We start from the raw sequence: 21,602 nt of genomic DNA on the forward strand, positions 1-21,602 counted from the left end.
AACCAGGATTGGTGTCCTAAAGTGTGCACTGATTTTTTGGCTAGTTCCCATATATCAACTATACACAAAGGAATGAATGTAATTAGGGTCTCCTTTCACATGCATGAGAAAAAAACACCGGAATATGTCTAATGAATGAAGAGTGAATTCAAATCAACTTAGTGTCTGAAATTTAATAACATAACAGTAAAGTGATTGTAATCAATGGTTTAGAAAAACAATAAATTTTCCAATCTGGGGCAATCCTATGGGTTGATGTCCCCTTTTTTCCCTCCCTTTCCTTAACCTTATTCTTTGGATAAGTATCATGAAAATTATGTCAGGGATGTTTGCTGCATCAACATATTATGCTGGCATCTGCAAGAAGCTGGCAGGACAGTTGTTTCTCTATTGGATTTCAATGGAACGGCAACCCTCTGCACCTGTGCAACTGTCCAAGGATTTTGCCTTCTATCTAGGAGTTGTACAAAAAACCAACTACTATCTGAAGTGGCCACCAGTTTAAGCCTGCTGACATATTCCTCATAAAATTTTATCAAAATATTTTAATTAACAAAATTTCCACACATCCTACACCAACTTTAAATAATAAAATAATAATTTAAAAAATTAGTTTTAAAATGATATGATATTATTTTACGTTTAACAAACAAGATCAACATAAGGAAAGGTTACATCGGATTAAGGTTAATAAAAAAACATGCTTCTGACAATTTTAAGAATTCCCCTACCAGAACAGAACAGTAGTATTATAATTTATAATGTTCAATAAACAAAATAAAAATCACCTGAGCATTAGCACCGACGTCACCATCAGTTGCAGCAACAATTAGAACTGTTGTACCGACTGGTGCATCTTCAAATACACTTGCTGTATATGGAGCATTATCAAAGACAGGTGCAAAGTTGTTAGCATCCGTTATATTAACATAAACAGTGGCAGTATCAAATCTACCACCAGAATCTGTAGCACGAACCTGAAAATATAAAGAGAAAATAATACAAACAAATAATTTTCAAAACTTAATTAATAAAGATTCTTTTCTTTTTTCCAAACGACAAAAAAATAACATTTTTTGTTTCAATGTTGAAAAAGTGTACATCGTATGCGAGTAAATAAGGTATTTCATAATGAATTTATCCTTTATCAGGTAATACACTAGTTTGTAAAGCAACTTTTAACTAACAATGGTCAATCTATCAATGTTGATTACATATCATAAACAAAAAATTGAAAGTCGCCTCACAAAAAACTGCTACACATTTCTGAAAATTGTTTAATTACTATCAATAATAAGTATTACATCCAAATTAATACAGGAATTGGATTAAAATATCTATAAATAAGAGGATCAATCTGGATAATTAGTAAGTAATACAGTGGAAGTGGCAAAAGAATTTTATCAAAGAGTTTAATATAGAGAAAGGAAATCCAAATGAAGGGTTAACAGACAATACTTGTAGGATACTAGCCTTACATAAAGTAGTCTTGGGTCAAGAAAAAGTCAGTAAAATATAAGTGATAGATGCAATCTTTAAAGTAGTGGGGTAGGAAGAGATACAAAAATCAAGCAAGAAACGCTATAATAAGAAAATATGTAGAATATACAACATAAAAGAAGCAAATTGAACATAGCAGTCTACAATGGTTTGGGTATTTACAGTTAATTTAAGGAAAAAGAATAAGAAAAAGAAATTTTTATTCCAAATATAACTAGAAGAAGAATTAGAGGAACAAACAAAGGTGGCCCAAAAGGTGGTCTTCTAAAAGACCTGATAAGAGTTTTCATGGAGAAATGATGATGAAACAGAGTTAAATTGAGGCTGGAGGTCCATGACTTGCAGTATAAGCCAATAATAATTATAAAAACAGAAAGGATGTTGACGTTAATTTAAATCTAAATAATGTAAATTTAAATAGAAAAATAAAATACAATATTAAGGTTAATAGGAACAAGGAAAATTTCTAGCAATAAAAATGTTTATCGACCAAAACATTGCTCCATAAACAAACAAGTAAACTACCTGATAAAGGATAAATCTATAATGACATACTACAATTATTCTTGCATATGGCTATACTGAGTTTTCTTAATTTCTTTAATATTATCATAGTTTTTTTTTTTTACACAGATCAGTTTAATACCGACAACATAACTTTTTTACTTAATACATACTTGGGCTGATAATCAAGTATGGGTGGGGGGGGGGGCTTTAGGTAAACTTTTCTTGGAAAAATTACAATCAGGAAATACTGACTCTGACATGATCTATTTTTCAGTATGAATATCCATCATGGAAGCAACTCAAAAATTTTAAAAGAGAAGGATAAGGTTGCAGCACTTCACTTTAAAGGGCATTGAAAAAACAAAAATTTTGAAATAAAAAGCTTCAGACTATAGTATCCCTAATAAAAAATGTTGGCCATTTAATATTTTTTACAGCTAGTTTCAAAAATGACCTACAGCACACCACCCCAATCAAGTATTGGTCTCATTCCAGCCCGCAGACTGGTCTAGTGGTTAACTCGTCATCGCAAATCAGCTGATTTCAAAGTTGAGAATTCCAAGATTCAAATCCTAGTAAAGGCAGTTACTTTTATACAAATTTGAATACTAGATCATGAATGCCGGTGTTCTATGGTGGTTGGGTTTCAATTAACCACACATCTAAGGAATGGTCGACCTGTGACTGTACAAGATTACACTAAATTTTCATTCATACATTTCATCCTCTAAAGTACCACCTTACGGTGGTTCTGGAGGATAAACAGAAAAAGAGAGAGGTCTCATACATAGATCGTTTCGAATGAGGTTATTTACTAATTTTTTTTGCGTTAACAGTTAAAAAATTATTTAAGAGTTTTCAAACTAAACATCTTCCTATCAAACTAATGAGTTTTTCCAAATTGCCACACACTTCATATAATATGTAGAAATAAACTCACAAAAAGAAGAAAAAGGAACTTCTTGATCAAATTTGTGGAATATGATGACACATTCATACCCCTACTTCGAAGCATACTATCACCAATTACTAACTGCAATCTAGTTATCTGACAGCTGAACCTTACAAAATTAAGAGTTTACTACTGTTCACAAGCAGCACAAGATGGTGGTCAATTATACTAATGAAGATGAAAACTATACATTGTTATACAGGTATCATAATCTTTTTACACCAGCCCCATTTGTGTATCAAGTAATTACTATATCATTCAGAATATAAACAAGCATTTATAATATACTAATTACTAAATACAATATTAAATTAGACTAAAATAAAGATATACATACCAGAAGAATAGATTTTTTCTCTTGTTAGACTAAAATATAGATATACATACCAGAAGAATAAATTTTTTCTCTTGTTTATAATCCAAAGGTTGAGCGATAGTAATTAAGCCACGACCATTCTGCGTCGTTATTGCAAATCTTCCACGAACATTACCACCCGTAATTTCATAATGTAATCTATAGAATACAAGAAAAAACTGATAGTTAAGTTAAATAAGAATACTATAACTAAAATATCTGTATAAATGTGATATTAATAATAAAATAATTTGGATTGAATATATATTATATTTAATAACTTCTCTGATTTTTTTTTATCATTCTGTGTAACAATAGACTAAAAGCTTAATTTTCTAAATAAGTAAAGTTCAAGGGAATAAAAACAGTAAATTTTCAGGAAAATAACATAAGTAGACCATGACAGCAGATATATAAAAGAAGATGACAATTTGACACTGCGAGACTAGTCAGTTACAAAAGCTGGCAAAGTACTACAAGATTTCCTTGGCTATTAATAATAAAAATAAATTAAACAAGTTAACGATCATAAAACAAAAATCAAATTACATCATTTTTAGAGGTGGGAATAAATTTTAAGAAACATTCTAAAAATATTCATACATAAAAATATTTATGTACATATTAAATATTCAATATATTAATATTAATATATTTATTAAATATTAAATATATTATATAATATAAAATTATATATTATATAATATAAAATTATATATTATATAATATTAAATATTTCATATATATTTACTTAAGCAAAATTGCTTAAGTAAAGTTTACTCTAAATCTAACACTCCCCTGCAGTAAAGGCTAAAATAAGAAAGATAAATTTTTCAAAACTTTTCTGCATTTTAGGTTCAAAATTTGTAATTTAAAAAAAATGTAAGCATTTCATGATAGCTCTATGTATGAAGTATATTCTTTTAAAAAAAAATATACAGAAGGGAGACAGAACAAAATAACAAAAAAAAATACATATTTTATTTTTAAGAGGTGGGGATTGATATTTTGAAAAAAGTTTATTTATTTATATATCATTGTTGGTAACAAATTTGCTTTAATAAAGTTTTCTCTGAAAATGGTTTTTGGTCTATAATAACAAGTTGAAACCTAAAACATAAAGATTTGCCCAATATCCAATACCCCATTTTTTGACATGAAAAACAAATCTATGCATATATCATTTTTTATGTTATTTTTCACAAAACAGTTATTTACTTATGTATTTTGTGAAAAATTAAACCACATATTTGCTTTTATTTCCCAATTTGATAAAAAAGAATAGTGAAGAATACAATTAACAACTCAAATGACTAGAGACAAAAAAAAAAATTAAAAATACAAAGAAGAGTTGAAAATTACAAGTTAAAAATAAAAATAAATAATTACTGAGGATTTTCATCAGGATCAGTGGCAATAACATTAGTGACGGGTGTTCCAGGCGAATCATCTTCCGATATGACAGCTTCATATTGTTTAGGACTAAAAACTGGATCATTATCATTAACATCCTGAACAGTAATTATAACACTTGCTGTGGCAGTTTTAGGAGGAGTTCCACCATCTACAGCTAAAACCTGAAAACAAAAAAAATACAATTTTTAAACAAATTTTCTAAATCAAGCTGACATCGTTTGGTGGTTTTCTTCTATAGGTAGCAGCTTCCTGATATTTATCAATTGTAACAATATAAAACAAAAAATTTCAATCACTTTTAACAAACTGCAAAAAGGAGGAAGTTATCATTTGACAGTATAGTTTCTTTTTTGCCTGCAGAAAATATTTGATTAGAAGCTCCAGTTTTGATGATTTTTTTAAAGAATAGACAAGATCGTAGCGGTTGTCATATTCTATTGCTTAACTGTAATAGACAAACGGAAAGAAATTAATGGGCAAAATGACAATACTGTTTTATTTCAAGAGAACATATTCTTATCTCTTACAAGCACTCTTTTCATCATATGTACCAATTTGGATGAAATTTTTTGTGTAAAAAAAAGAAGAAGAATGGTATAAATAAACTAAAGATTACACAAAAAGTTTCAAGTTTATCATTTTATTACCAAAAGAAACAACCACACAATAGCATTTTCCCATCGACCTTTTCTGTCTGTTATTTAGTAAACTAAAAATTTAACACAATAATAGCTTGATGAAAATTACTCCTGAGCTAAATGATAAAAATAATAAATCTGGTAACTTCATTCAAGCAGTTTATTTTAACAATGAATAACAGAATTAAGAGAAAAAAATTGTCTATATGTGTCATATGTGATGCAAGACTTCCATTAGAAAATAGAAGAGACAAACTAGCAAATGTAATAGAAAAGAAGAAATTCTGTAGGCAAATAATAATAAAAAAGTTATAATTGTTTTTATTAATAAAATAATTATAAAAAGCTATACTTAAAATCTTAAAAATTCATACCTGAAACTGAAATTTGCTATGAGATTCTCTATCTAGTGAACGTGTTGTATGGATCCAACCGCTTGTGTTATCAATAGTGATAGGTAAATCACCACCAATTTCAGATGTACGTAATGTATATTTTATATCCGCATTTTCACCTTCATCAGCATCGTATGCTTGTACCTTTTAATAAAAGAGAAAATAATTGATCTATAATAGAAACATTTTTAGGAAATGATTATTATATCAACTAACTTAGTTCATAAATACAGTGTAAGTTATAAAAGATAACACTTATTTGTTTCAAATTGCATCATTTAATTTTTAAAAAAATTTTTTTTTGATAAAAAATGAGATTAAAATCAGATCTCTAACGGTTTTTGTACAAAAAACAAAACCGGTTTTTTATGTTAATTATTACTATTTGGAAAGAAGAAAGGTTGTTTTTATAAATGTCAACTTTATACATGCATCTAACAGAATTGGATAAATATAAAAAAAATTTAATTATGATTTATGATTATGATTTAGAATTTTACTAAAAAATAATAAAAACATTTTTTAAATAGGACAGACTATTTTATATACCACTGAACTTTAATTTAAAATAAATATAGAAAGATCATGCAAACTAATATAATATAAACATTAGTGAAGACTTACAGAGGGTCAAATCAAAGAAAAGTTTTAACAACCTGCTACTGTTTATAGAAAATTCAGTGTAACTGGTGAAAAAGTTATAGAACTGTTCTTAAACAGTTTTGTAACTTCATTGATGCAGCAGTTTCTTGCTATATTTTTATATTGTGATCCACTGCAAACACCTGAACTTATGGAAGAGTAGAAGGCTTTCACATATTACCTTTCACATATTACAAAATTCATTTTTCTCAAAAAAAAAAAAAAATAAATCAAAATAACTGTAATTGAATGAAGTGTACAGTTTCTAATCGGAACAATACTGAAATGAATATATTTTGTAAAAGTCACTAAAAGTTTTTATCAGTTATTTATTTTATTTAACAATATGCTAGGTGTGATTATTAATTAGGTAAATAATGGTATTTTTTCTTTGTTCAAAAAATCAAAGTCAAAAATCAAATGGAAAAATATTCATCTCCCTTTTTTAATTTTATCTAAAATGTAATGCCAGTAGTGTCCTAAATATAGAAATTGTTTCATCCATTTTTTAAATATTTATGTTGAGCCAGTTCTGAGAAATTAATTGAAATACACAGTATAAACAGGAAATTAAAAGTTATTAATTAAAATCGATAAACATACCCTAACAATACTGTAACCAGCAGCAACACTCTCAGAAACAGATTCTTGAAATAGTGATGTATAAAATCTAGGAGCATTATCATTAACATCTTTAACATTAATGAGTAATTGAGTCGTATTTGAACGAGCAGGACTACCACCATCTGAAAAAAAATGTATATATTTTTTAATTATTCAAGATCACAGATTAATTTAATTATTTATTTCCTTCTGAATAACAAAAAATAGGCCTAGAACTGGTAACAGTTACTACTCCAACACCTTTTTCTTTATTGCGTAATAAAGAATGAATTTTTGAATAATTTTTTATAATAAAGACTGAATAGAATTTGAAAACAACATTCATAAGTGACTATAAGAAAAGAAGAAAATAAAAATAAGCAAAATTTTTATATAGAACTTCTGGGTTCAAATCCTATTAAGGCATGGCATTACATCATCAAGATTCATTATTATTAACCATTATTCAGGATGGCTATAACCATTATTCAGGATATTCAGGTAAACAGGAAATTTTGAAAGTAGTATTGGCAGCCCTAAGAAGCTGGGAAAAAGGTGGAAGTGACATTATTCTGTGCATAACTATCTACCATTTAGTAACCATGGACCAGTAGGTCGGCACACAACATGTATTTGTCATGAAGACATTTTACAAGAATGGTGACAGTGTGATTGCTGCTCAACAGGAATTCCGACATCATTGCAATTTAGTATGTGATGCTCGTGTTCCACCTTGTTACGCCATCAAGACATGGGTTGAGAATTTCAAGAAAACAAATTCAGCTCTAAAAAACACGCCACCAGGAGGTCAACAAACCCCAGAATACATTGAAGCAGTTTGAGCCTCAATTGGAAGGAGCCCATGACAATCGGCAAGGAAAAACGCAGCAGCATTGAACCTAAACAGAACGACTGTCCACCCAATAATACTCTACAGCGATTTGAAATTTCACCCTTACAAAATTCAAGTTGTACAGGAACTCAAACCATCAGACTACATGGTCCCACAAATCCCTATGGAAGTGTTTCAAAGTGCCATACAAAATCTCAGCATTCGCTTCCAGGAATCCATATGTTCGAATGACCATCATCTTACGGGTATTGCTTTTAGAAATTGAAATTTTTTGTGTTGGGACAATTAATGGCATGTAATTTACTTTTTGTTTTCAACAATAAAACTTGTACATTCATTTTGTTTACTTTTGTGAGAGTTACCACAAAATTTCCTGTTTCCTTGTGCCACATTGTAGTTAACTGTCATTGGATATCTATCCATTGTTGGTTTATTTATAAATAATAGTTTATAAACATAGAAACCGATAAGTTTATGGCTTTAAATTAAAGGAGATTAATTACATCTGATTAATAGATTACAGTTAAATAGTATAAATGGCTATTTCCTGTACTGTCCAAGGAATACAATTTCAAAAACCTTAATCAAAATTTTCAATCAATTGTTTATTATTTTTAGAAGAAGGAATTTAAATGGTAGAATTTTATTCTAAAACTGGTCAAATAAGTGTGTAATATAAACCAAATAACAAAACATAATGGGTAAAATGTCCAGAAACCTTTAATTTAATCATAATAGGTAGAAGACAAAAAATGGATAGATTGTATAAAGGAAAGTGTGAAAAAGAGAACAAAGATGGAGAAAGTTTGCAAGAAGATATGACAGAGGTCCACGACCTGCAGCCTAGCCCAAGTTGTCAAAGTGAAGGATGATCTTAATCATAAACATTTTCTAAGAATAATTTCCATGTACAAATGTCAAAATATGATAACCCTTTGTTGTGTTTCTTAACTATTATATTGAGGTGAAATCATCACTCCCAAGTCAAGCTTTGTAAACTATCCGTGACTATCTATTTAATATGTACACACCTCCTGGAATTAGTTTTTTCTTTTCCTGTTTAGCCTCTGAGAATTACCGTTCATGTATTACTTAAGAGGATGAATGAGGATGATATGTATGTGATGAATGAAGTGTAGTCTTTAACAGTCTCAGTTTGATCATTCCTGAGATATATGGTTAATTGAAACCCAACCACCAAAGAACATTGGTATCTACGATCTAGTATTCAAATCCATATAAAAATGACATTACTAGGACTTGAATGCTGAAACTCTCAACTTTCAAATCAGCTGATTTGGGAAGATGTGTTCAAGTCATTAATTATTTTGGCAGGACAAGTCATGTGTCCTGCCCCCAAATATGGGGAATGAAAGTGTAGTTGGTAGGTTTTAACTGGGAGATCCAATAGAACAAAACCTTTAGGTAAATCCAGACGATGTCAGAAGATAATATTACATTTGATCTGGAGGAAGTCCAATGGAGGGACCGTACTGAATTGGGTTGACTTAAAATAGAGAATTGAAGGATATTTGCTATTGCAGCTAAGAATTTTAAAATTCCTGAGGCCATGGAGTAAGTAGTAAGCAATAATCTACTGTTTCATTACATTTTAAATAAATAATATTAAAATGTAATCTTACAAATTAAGAACAGTGAACTTACCTACATTATTCCATACAGTTTTCCAAGTATTTAATACAGAGTAAAGATATGTAAAAGATTCAGAAGTCTTATTACTTTTTCTAAATTATTTTATAAAAATAGTATTTGAATTTTAATTAAAACACAATTTTTTTATAAATTTATTCAAGTTTTACATACACACTGTAAATATTAATAATTAGATGTGTATTAATAATATAATAAACACAAAACAGCATAGCGTCGTAAATTTAAACTACCTAGCAAAACATCCATGGTGTTTTGAGCAATGATAATGAAGTTTTAAAACAGATGTTTCTATTTTTGCAGAGTGCTGGATTTATACAAAAAATTTAATACTGTAGCGTACTGGAAGAGTTTTTAATAAGTTTGTTTTTTATTTTAATCTTTGTGGTTCTGTGGTTTTTTTTTTTGTTATCTGAGTAGGGAGCCTTTTACACTCCGTATCGAATTTTGTTAAATTTTATATAGTTTTATTTATTATTTTTACTTTTATGTTTTTTTAAATAAATTTATTGTATTTTTAAGATTCTGTTTGTGATCTTAGTTGTAAGGTTTTAATGATATTAGTTTTAAGTTTTATTTCACTTTTTTAATTTTTGTTTTTAACTTAGTTTTAATTTTTTATTATATAATTTGTATTAGTTTTAAGTTTTATTTAATTTTGTTATTTTAGTTTTTATCTTTGTTTTAATTTTTGCCTTTTAGTATTTTTGTTATGTGAGAATGGGCCCTTTACACCCATCTAGGACTTTTGTTAGATTCTACTTACTTTTGGTTTTATTTTAGATTTTATCTGTGATATTAGTTATAAGTTTTATTTATCTTTTAAATTAGTTTTAGTTTCTTTTATTTTTTTACAAAAAAAAAAAATCTGGGCGATGATAACACGTAGGCATTTTTCCGCTCTCAAAAAAACAAAAAACAAAACAACATACACACCTTGTGCCCTAATAACAATCCGATAACTTCTCATTCCTTCATAATCTAATGGTTTAACAAGCGTTACTTCACCGCTTTGGCTATCTATTGAAAATTGCCCTTGCACATTACCACCAATTATTGCATATCTTATTGCAGCATTTTGTCCTTCATCAGCATCAAGAGCTCTATAAAGAGAATATAATGATTAAAACACATAAATTAAACATTTTTAATAACCATGCACTACAAAAAACATACTTGAGGAGCTGCTTACAAATGATTAGTCACATCACCAACAGTAAACAAGTATTTTAAATTTCATCTTTTGATAAGACAGCTCATGTAAAATTTAGATCCTCACTTTAAGATGTAGTACATGAAATGGCTCAGGAAGTGTTCTAAGTTCCCTGCTTTTTTTAATGTTTATTAACAACTTGTCTCAAAATCTTAAGTCAGTCATTGTAACCTTTTTATGATGCTACTCTGATCAAGATTTTACCAGTTTCCTTCGATCAATCTATATAGATGCTGGGGCAATTCCTTTTCTATCCACGAAGTAGCATATCTCATATCACACTTGATGTGATCTATACAATGTACTATTATATACCAATCATAATAAAACATTTATTTAACTAAAAAAATTCTGCTAAACTGTAGACTAAGCATGAGAGATTCTTTTACTGCTAAATGTAAATAAACTATCTCATCTATTAATGGGAATAGTTCAGAATGTCTTTACCTGTGATGGGGCTCAACAATGAGGGTCAGAGAAAACAATTCATGTTCCCTTTCCATAACCTTGCATTCAACAATCTTCTACACAATCTTTTTTTTAATTATTTTTAAAGAAGGAATTTAAATGGTAGAATTTTATTCTAAAACTGATTGAACAAGTGTGTAATATAAACCAAATAAAGAAACGTAATGGGTAAGATGTCCAGAAATCGTTAATTTAATCATAATAGGTAAACACTAAAAATAGGGATAAAATCTGTAATGATAAAATAAATGTGTATTATTTCTTAATAATCTCATTTCTGATTCTAACCTTCTTACTTTTCCTATAAGAAAACTTTCAATTCCATACTAAAAACAATACTCTCAACACCAATCACCCATTCTTTTGTTAAGTCAAAAGAATAACAAGCAACTTTTACAATTATCTGTAGCAGTTAATTTTTGAAATACTCTAGTAACACAAGTCAATTCAAAAAACCTGCTATAATTAACACCATTTTTGTAATCTTTCAACCCAAACATAACTAAAATTATACTAAATCTATTAAATTTATTTTTCATCGAATGATAAAATTAATGAATTACTTACTTAACAGTAGCAATAACAGGATTCTCTTTCCAATTCGTATCTTCAGGTACTGTAACAGTATAAGTACGTTCAACAAATTGTGGATAATTATCATTATCATCTAACACTCTAACAACGATTGTAGCAGATGATGATTTACGATCAATAGGTGGTAATGCTTGATCTGTTGCGGTAATAACAAGCGTATAAACTTGTGTTCTTTCCCTATCCAATTGTGATCTGGTGGTCAATACACCAGATCTAGAATCTAATGAAAACACATCCGATTTCTGATCTAAACCACCACCATCTGAGCTTACAATTATATACTCAACCTATAGAAAGAAAAGAAAATAGCAATGTAACATACAATAAGATGTTTACAGCTAATATTATCAAAAAGAATATTTTATAGTTTTATTATTCAATTTGGGAAAGCTGATGACTGGAGAATGTTCAGGAATGGCAAGAAGGATTGTTAAGTATGAAGAATACTAAAAAAGTCTTGCATTATGACAGAGAGGTTCATCACAAGCAGATACAAGCTAGCATGTGTTTAGACAGATCCCAATCTGATCTGTAGCCAAGTCAGTGTCTCCGTGTTATTTACATTTTAGCTGCATTAGTGAAAAGAGGTAGTGATGTTGTTGTGGTTGAAAACTGAATACCGGGCAATTTTGTGCTATAATTTGCACATGCGTTATGAGTTTATCAGTATTTAGAGGAAATGAGTCATGTGGTTGGAGAGGATTGTCCTCAACATACAACAATATTTAAGGGGTATAAAGAATTTAAAAGAGGAAAATTTTGTATTTCAGGATGCTTCAAGATCAAGTCTTTGTCTGTGAGTGAGAGAAACATTGCTACAGTATGGAAAATACTTGAGACAATCAGGAGGTGACCTACTACCAAATAGAGCTGTCCTTGAGCATTAAACCACGCAGTCACACTATTCTGCAAGATCACCTTCAAGTTAGAAAGCTTTGTACCATTTGAGTGCACATAAATTGAATGACGATCAAATGGCACATTGTGTTTCATGACTGTGAAATGCAGAAAAAGTTTGAGAATCGGAAATCTCCCTACGTGAACAGTATTGTGACAGATGATAAAACCAGGCTGTACTATGTCCTGATCAAGGCTCAGAGCAAAGTATGGGTGTTCAAAGGTGAGGAGGAGTCCCCTGCGGCTGTTTGAAAATCCAGATTGGCGAAGAATAGAATGAAAACTGCACTTTTTAATGCGAGGAATTTTCGAGCGAGTTGTGCTTGAAACTCAGAAGACAGTTACATGAAAGTGGTGTACTGAGGAATACCTGCCTAAAATTGTAGAAGCTCTCAAGAAGCTGCACCCAAAGTCAACAATGGAATTATGGTTTCTTCACCATGATAACCCTCCAGCCCAATGCTCCAAGTTCGTTCCAAATGTTTGACCACCACTGGAATAAAACTATTACAGCACTCACCTTACAGTCCTGACCTCATTCCATGTGATTTCTCACTGTTCCCCCTATGTGAAGAACAGACTGAAAGGAAGGCATTTTATGAGAAATGATGAACTCTTAAAGAATTGGGACGATAAGTGTATCCAGATCTCTGACAAAACCCACTGGGTTGGTCTAGTAGTGAACATGTCTTCCCAAGTCAGCTTATTTGGAAGTCGAGAGTTCCAGCGTTCAAGTCCTAGTAAAGTCAGTTATTTTTAAACAGATTTGAATATTAGATTGTGGATACCGATATTCTTTGGTGGTTGGGTTTTCATTTAACCACACATCTCTGGAATGATTGAACTGAGACTGTACAAGACTATACTTCATTTACACTCACACATATCATCCTCTCAACTAATATCTGAACGGTAATTACTGGAGGCTAAACAGGAAAAAGAAAAAGATCTCAAAGAAAAATGAAAAACAAAAACAAAATTTGGCAGGGTTTCTTTGAAGACTGATTTCAAAGGCTATATAATGATGGTGGAAATTATTTTGAAAAATTATAAATAATAAAGTCACATAGAAAAACTTTCCTAATGGTCTTTGTCGGTTAAAATTAATGAATATTATTAAAAAAAAAATTATGAAATGTTTTTGTAGAGTCAGAAATTATGTTATAATAAAAATGAATATCATATTTGCATAGAAACCTGATTTTTTCCCAGTGTTAGATTGACTTTTAAACGTTGATGAAAACAGTGCAATTGTATTAAAACATCTTTAAGAAAAAAATAAAAGTTATTTTTACAATTACTGAAGGATAGAGAGACTGGTAGTTACGTATGGAATACTTAATTGTTCTAAATTGCAGAGCTGAACTGCTCAAATGTTTATGATTGTCTGTTATAAATATAATCTACAGTATAAATAACAGATGTATTACCTATAAAATAATGTAAAATGTGTAGTTAGCTTAGGTTTATGGACTAGTTCCTTTAAATTCCTCATTTCATCACTATATATAAATGGAGAAAAGGTCCATGTTTAATTACAAATTTCCTAAAAACATAGTAAAGTACATAATATGCACTACAATTGTAAGTATGTATATAATTATTTATATTTTAGTCCATATTTACTGAGTAATCAAGATCTAAATCAAACATAAGAACAGAGAATTTCACTGAGAAAAGAAATCTTCTACCCTAAACTTCATTCTTTTTATTGATACGTAAGGCTGTGATGAAAAATAATCTTGGTTTTTCTAGTAAACATATTTCAATCACTGGAAGGACTGTAACTAAACTTCAAGTATAAGTAAGACTATTGTTCAGTGTTTTTCTGGTAGAAATACCTTACAGATAATGTTCAATTCAAATCTGCTATAACATTTCTGGTATCTATAGTTAAAAAGATTTTTGGCAACTAATTTTATTAGATGATAAATTTTGGTAATGATAAATATTATATAATTCATATTAACATCAAGGTCAGACCACATTGTTCTTGGTCTCACAACTTAATCAACTGGTAAAAGCATCATTGTTAAATATTTATTATGTAATTATACCTACATATACTCCTATCTAAAATTTAATATTGCTTCATAAGTGCCACAAAAAATCAAAATCTTCAGGATAATAAAATGGGTATCCATACGTTTAATAAATGTGCAATGTTTGCTTTAAAAAGAAAAAAAAAGTCAGTTATATTGAACCAAACAATTTTTTTGGCATTAACAGTATATAATATTACAATCACTGGATTTTCCACCTCTACTAATAAAGTGGTAGTAGAGAGAGGCATGATGATGCTACACCATGTTGCAGAGAATATCCTAGCATTTCAGTTCTAATCATGAAGAGGAATGGATTTACTTTAAAAAAAAAAAGGGATGATTCTGTCATCATTACACAGCAATTATTTTACATGCACTATAGACAAAGTTGTAATTCTGCAATTCCTGGCAAAGAAATAGTATGAAAAAACACACCATTTAATTTTATCTACAATCAGGTCTAAAGATTTATCCATCATTATTCTGTATATTTCTATATACAGAATGGAGCAGTCAAATCACATGTTTGAACAAAGCTTGTATAGCGGAGACATCTATTGTGGAGGAAGTAGGCAGTGACCTAGATGTTCTACACATTTGGAAGTTACTAACTATGCAGCATGGGACTAGTAAACAGAGAGGTTTCGCTGTTACAGCGTATTTAGAAAATGGCTGATGTTCCATACATGCACAATGCGAATTCAGCCTAAATTTTCATCTTCCACCTTGTGCTTCTGTTCTAAGCAGGAAAGCCATTTCTATTTGGGCTAACAACTTAAAAACAATTGTTCAAACAACAAGAAGAAGAGGTGGTACTATAAGTTTGGACACCCGAGAATGTGGAGGCTGTACAAGTAATGATTACAAGAAGCCCTCAAAAATCTGCCAGGTACCACAGCGTTATTCTCAAGACTTTCTAACAGTAAGGAGAATTTTGCATTATTACTTACACGTACACCATATAAAATTCAAATAGTGCAAGCTTTGAAAGATTATCCAAAGTGACGGTCTGGTGTGCAATCTCTTCAAATGGAATAACTGCCCCGTATTTTTTCGAGGATGATGGTAGCCATGCAGTTACAATAACATCAGCTCACTATGTTTAAATGCAGGAAACCTTCCTCATTCTAGAACTTCGACAACTTCCTGTGATTGAGAACACTTATTTCCAACAAGATGGAGCAACATCAAGCAGCCAGGTTGTCAATGACCTTCTTTCCCCGAACCGCCTCATCAGTAGGAATGGGGATATTCAGCGGCCTCTATGATCACCAGACCTGAACTCTTGTGATTACGTTTTTTGGGGATATCTTCAAGTCAAAAGTTTTTGAGACTTACCCAGCAATAATGCAGAACTTAAAAGTGCAGTTTGAAGAAGAAGTTTGTGCAATAACACCAGCAGTAATACGATGTGTCAGTGAGAATTTCAGTATGAAACTCAGACAATATCTACAAAATGATCATGACCTTACTGCAGTAATATTCAAAACATGAATTTTTTTTCTCTTGTATACTAATTTCCGTCTGTGTTCTTAACATTTGTAGCAATATATAACAAAAAATATAGTTCTGTAAGTTTTTTTTTTAATACCTATAACAAGTGTGGTCTCACTGCCCCACCCTGTAGTTCATAATCTAAATTTAAATACTAATAAAAATACAGCACTAATTTTTCTATTCTATCATCATAAAAATCCACTGTCAGTTTTATCAGCCACTGGGTAACACCTGTTTTAATCTCATCTTCACTTCCAAAACAACTGTTGTCTTTAAAATTCATTCAGTTTAAGAAAAAAATGAAAATCAATGGGAACCAGATGAGGGTGCATAGTATTCTGATACTTCTACAATAAAGTTTTAAAATAGCATTTAAATTCCTTACTATGAAGTAAAACAATGAGGCATGTGCTGCCACTTTTTAAAATGTTACATCACTTACTTAGCACTGAAGGCGATTATATGTTTCACAGTAAGCCTATAAGTATACCTTCCAATTGGCATGAATCAACACGTGGACTTTCTGATCCCACAAAGCTCACAATCACTTTTCATGTACTCAAAAATTTCCTAACTTACTTTTGTATCGAATATGTTCAAAAATGTTGTATAAATAAGACCTTAAGATCAGAGGAAATGAGCTGAATAATCCAACAATTATGAATTCTATAGTTTTGTGAAATTTCATTCATCATTTTTTACTTTATCTCAACTACATCACACTTATTTTATCACAACTTTATCAACCCTTATTTGTATATAAATTTCTATAGGGAAAATTTTTCTTCTTGTACTTAAAAACCAGATAAATGCATAGAATTTCAAAATTGATAGGATTCTCTTAAAAAAGTTTAAGTAAATCATAATAATGAATCTACAATCATGAAATTAGGCCAAAATTGAACTAATACAAAAGGAGATTAACTTAACTTCACATTGCTTAGCATGCTCCAACCTGCATTGATAATTATATGCAAATATTCTTTACCTAGAAGGTAAAGAATATTAAGGTGTTCAAAATGTATTAAACTAAAAGGAAATTATAGGACAAAAATTACTATCATTAATATAAATTACAAATATAGAAAATTTGTTGAAATTTTTTTAAAAATTAGCAATGAACAAAAAGAAGCACTCAAGTCGGTCAAAGTAAACAAGAAAAATAGAAAGATATAATAATAAAATAATATAAATCACTTACCTCAGCATTATGTCCGATATCTTTATCAGTAGCACGTACAGTTGTGACGGTTGAACCAACCGGAACAGATTCTCTAACGCTAGCTTGATATTCACCATTACTTGCTTCAAATATCGGAGCATGATCATTAGCATCTAATACATTAACTTGAAGGGTAGTTGTTGCAGATTTTGGTGGGAATGAACCATCCATAGTTGTTACTCTAAAGTAATGTACATCAAGTAATTCTCTAAAAAAAAAAAAAAAATTAAATGAAAATTTATAAAAAAAAATCTGCTATCAGTTGATTTAAAAATATTCTTTATTTTTTTTTTGTCTTCAGTCATTTGACTGGTATTTGATGCAGCTCTCCAAGATTCCCTATCTAGTGCTAGTCGTTTCATTTCAGTATACCCTCTACATCCTACATCCCTAACAAAAAACATCCCTACATCCCTAAATCAAGAGCAAAAAAAAAATATTATTTTTATAAAACTACAAAAAAAAAATAAGATGTTTACTTGGATAAAAATAAAAATGTTACTGAGTTTGAAAAAAATAATTAATCTTTTAATCGAATGAAATCTCAATTGTGGAAGAAAATATTACAAATATATCCTGTTGACAAAAATAACAAAATTTTATCACCTGGTAATATCAGTTTAATATTTTAAGAGGTATTTGATAAGTAAGTCCATTTAAAAATAAAGAAGATGCAATTTTTGAGGAAAAATTTTTATTTTTCAACATAATTTCCTTTCAAGACTATAAACTTATTACAACAATACTCAAGTTTTTGATCCTTCCTTACAGTATCATTTACCCAAATCTTCAAAATAGGCAATTTTTTGGCAATATCTTCATTATTTTGCATAAATGTCTTTCCCGTAAACCACTTCATATTTGGAAACAGATATTAGTCCAATTGTGCTAAGTCTAGCAAAATGCAGAGAAGAATAATTCAAGCAATAATAAGTAATAATTCAAGTAGCAGAGTATAATTCAAATAACTTAACTGATCCTGAAAATGTAAACAATATTGCTTGGTAAATAAATCACAAGCACTTCAAAAGAGTGTCAATCACATTTCCTGTTGATGGAACAGTTTTTCACTTTCTTTGGATTGAGATCTTGATCTGAAACTACTGTTTGACAGTTCCTTAGTTTCAAGTCAATAGTGACATAACAAAGCTTTATCAACTGTCATGGAATGCCACAAAAATTCTCTTCACTTACATAGAGAAACAGTCCCAAACCATGCTTGGAAATGATCAAATGTGAACAAATAGAGCACCCAATTTGTAAAAATTTTTCACGCATGAAAATATTGATGTAAATTGTGATGCACTCACTCGTTTGAGATGACTATGTCTTAACGATTTCATACATTTAAAATTTTCTATTGTTCATCATATTATGGATCTTTTCAATAGTCTTTGTTTTTAAATGATATTAATCCTTAATAGGCCATCTGGAACATTCAGCATTATCTGAATGCCCTTAGCCCCTCCAAAAATAATCAAACTGCTTGTAAACTGTTGATGGAGATGACTCACCATACACAGTATATCTGATTTGCCTTTAGTTTTGTGTGCAGGTTTGCCTTTTTTGAAAAATTAATGTTCGATCACCATACAAAATTTTCTTTTATCCATTTTTTTTTTACAAAAAATTAGTATATTGTTACTCTGTAACCTGATATACATAAATAGATATACATAGTGATTTACAAAATTCACAAATAACGTACCAAACTTTCATCAGGACATGTTCCACTGGTGAAAATAAATACATAGGCTCATAAACATAGGCACATTAATGCTTCGCTAGAAAGGGTCGGGTGTCAAAAGATTTTGTCCTAATTTCTGCACCTTCACGAAAATTATGCCAGACTGTAATTCTTGGGACCCAAATTATATGATAAACTTTTTTTATGGTTTTATATGAAATCTGATCTGAACAATAAAAAAAAAATTGATCCCAGAACCATATTTTCACTACGGTTTTTGAAAAAATCAGGGGTAAAAACAAAAGAATGGGGTCGATAAACTCACTATTTTATGTTTTATGTAAAACATCATTAAATGGGGAATAAAGACATAAATAAAAATTTTAAACAAAACTTACAGAGAATTTAATTCAGAGTAAAATGATATGAGTATAGTCCGTAGAAACTAAATGCATGTGTAAGAATTTTGAAGTTTATTAAAAACAAGAAATATCAAAATGTGACAGATTTTAACTAGGTATTAGACAAAAGAGTGTTCAATATTATAAAACGAAAGAATTAAATATTTAAAAAAAAATAACCCAAACAATTAAAGAAACTGGTGAAAATGTCCTTCACCACAATGGATATAACATTCTGCTCAATGAACAATATTTCTTGTGATATTACAACAGGGTTTTTTTGTAATACTTGTACAACAATGAGGACTCTTATAAGGAATTCTTCTCTTGTATTAATATACTAATGATTTTAAGTGGCCTCACAGTTAGTAGTCCAGAAGTGTTAAGCAGGCAATCTTGGAAGCCAGTTGATAGATAGGTCTGCCACATCCAATCTGCCTGTTTAAAAATATTAATTTAAGTCTTGTCTAACTGTTAAAAAAAAGTGTGGAGCTTCCCTATCATATCTACCTTTTTTTTATCAGGGGAACATCTTTTGATAGATCTGGCAAACTACTCTGCAAAAGGTTTAAGTAGAAAGTACCCAAAACATTCTCATTTTTTTTTTTTGTCTTCAGTCATTTGACTGGTTTGATGCAGCTCTCCAAGATTCCCTATCTAGTGCTAGTCGTTTCATTTCAGTATACCCTCTACATCCTACATCCCTAACAATTTTTTTTACATATTCCAAACGTGGCCTGCCTACACAATTTTTTCCTTCTACCTGTCCTTCCAATATTAAAGCGACTATTCCAGGATGCCTTAGTATGTGGCCTATAAGTCTGTCTCTTCTTTTAACTATATTTTTCCAAATGCTTCTTTCTTCATCTATTTGCCGCAATACCTCTTCATTTGTCACTTTATCCACCCATCTGATTTTTAACATTCTCCTATAGCACTACATTTCAAAAGCTTCTAATCTTTTCTTCCCAGATACTCCGATTGTCCAAGTTTCACTTCCATATAATGCGACACTCCAAACATACACTTTCAAAAATCTTTTCCTGACGTTTAAATTAATTTTTGATGTAAACAAATTATATTTCTTACTGAAGGCTCGCTTAGCTTGTGCTATTCGGCAGTTTATATCGCTCCTGCTTCGTCCATCTTTAGTAATTCTATATCCCAAATAAGAAAATTCTTCTACCTCCATAATCTTTTTTCCTCCTATTTTCACATTCAGTAGTCCATCTTTGTTATTTCTACTACATTTCATTACTTTTGTTTTGTTCTTGTTTATTTTCATGCGATAGTTCTTGCGTAGGACTTCATTGTTTCTTCTAAATCCTTTTTAATCTCGGCTAGAATTACTATATCATCAGCAAATCATAGCATCTTTATCTTTTCACCTTGTACTGTTGCTCCGAATCTAAATTGTTCTTTAACATCATTAACTGCTAGTTCCATGTAAAGATTGAAAAGTAACGGAGATAGGGAACATCCTTGTCAGACTCCCTTTCTTATTACGGCTTCTCTCTTATGTTCTTCAATTGTTACTGTTGCTGTTTGGTTCCTGTACATGTTAGCAATTGTTCTTCTATCTCTGTATTTGAACCCTAATTTTTTTTAAAATGCTGAACATTTTATTCCAGTCTACGTTATCGAATGCCTTTTCTAGGTCTATAAACGCCAAGTATGTTGGTTTGTTATTCTTTAATCTTCCTTGTACTATTAATCTGAGGCCTAAAATTGCTTCCCTTGTCCCTATACTTTTCCTGAAACCAAATTGGTCTTCTAACACTTCTTCCACTCTCCTCTCAATTCTTCTGTATAGAATTCTAATTAAATTCTAGTTAAAACATTCTCAATGAAAATAAATTATCAAAATTACTTTGTTGTCTATAATATTGCATTTATCATTTATATGGAACCAGTGTTTGAACAGTTTCAGCACCGTGTGGATTTTCAAGACTCCATATGTGACTGTTTTTTTAAATTAAAAATTCCACTTCAAGTCCCAAAGAATTACAGTCCAGCTTAATCTTACCAAAGGCACAGAAATCAGGA

At 30.1% G+C, this 21,602-nt stretch overlaps 1 protein-coding gene across 1 annotated transcript in view; it reads right to left on the minus strand.

Moving 5' to 3' along the window:
• The window catches only part of stan (Protocadherin-like wing polarity protein stan), a 155,420-nt gene that overhangs the window by 120,428 nt on the left and 13,390 nt on the right, over positions 1-21,602 (minus strand). Inside the window, exons 5-12 of the mRNA XM_075380015.1 lie at positions 17,448-17,676; positions 11,781-12,094; positions 10,469-10,635; positions 7,009-7,151; positions 5,743-5,907; positions 4,704-4,891; positions 3,347-3,473; positions 789-977 (exon numbers count right to left, since the gene is read on the minus strand). Of these exons, the coding sequence (XP_075236130.1) occupies positions 789-977; positions 3,347-3,473; positions 4,704-4,891; positions 5,743-5,907; positions 7,009-7,151; positions 10,469-10,635; positions 11,781-12,094; positions 17,448-17,676 (1,522 nt within the window). The remainder of the gene's footprint in view (positions 1-788; positions 978-3,346; positions 3,474-4,703; positions 4,892-5,742; positions 5,908-7,008; positions 7,152-10,468; positions 10,636-11,780; positions 12,095-17,447; positions 17,677-21,602) is intronic.

The sequence above is a fragment of the Lycorma delicatula genome, chromosome 12 (genome assembly GCF_047948215.1).
Source record: "Lycorma delicatula isolate Av1 chromosome 12, ASM4794821v1, whole genome shotgun sequence".
Taxonomy (NCBI): Eukaryota; Metazoa; Arthropoda; class Insecta; order Hemiptera; family Fulgoridae; genus Lycorma; species Lycorma delicatula.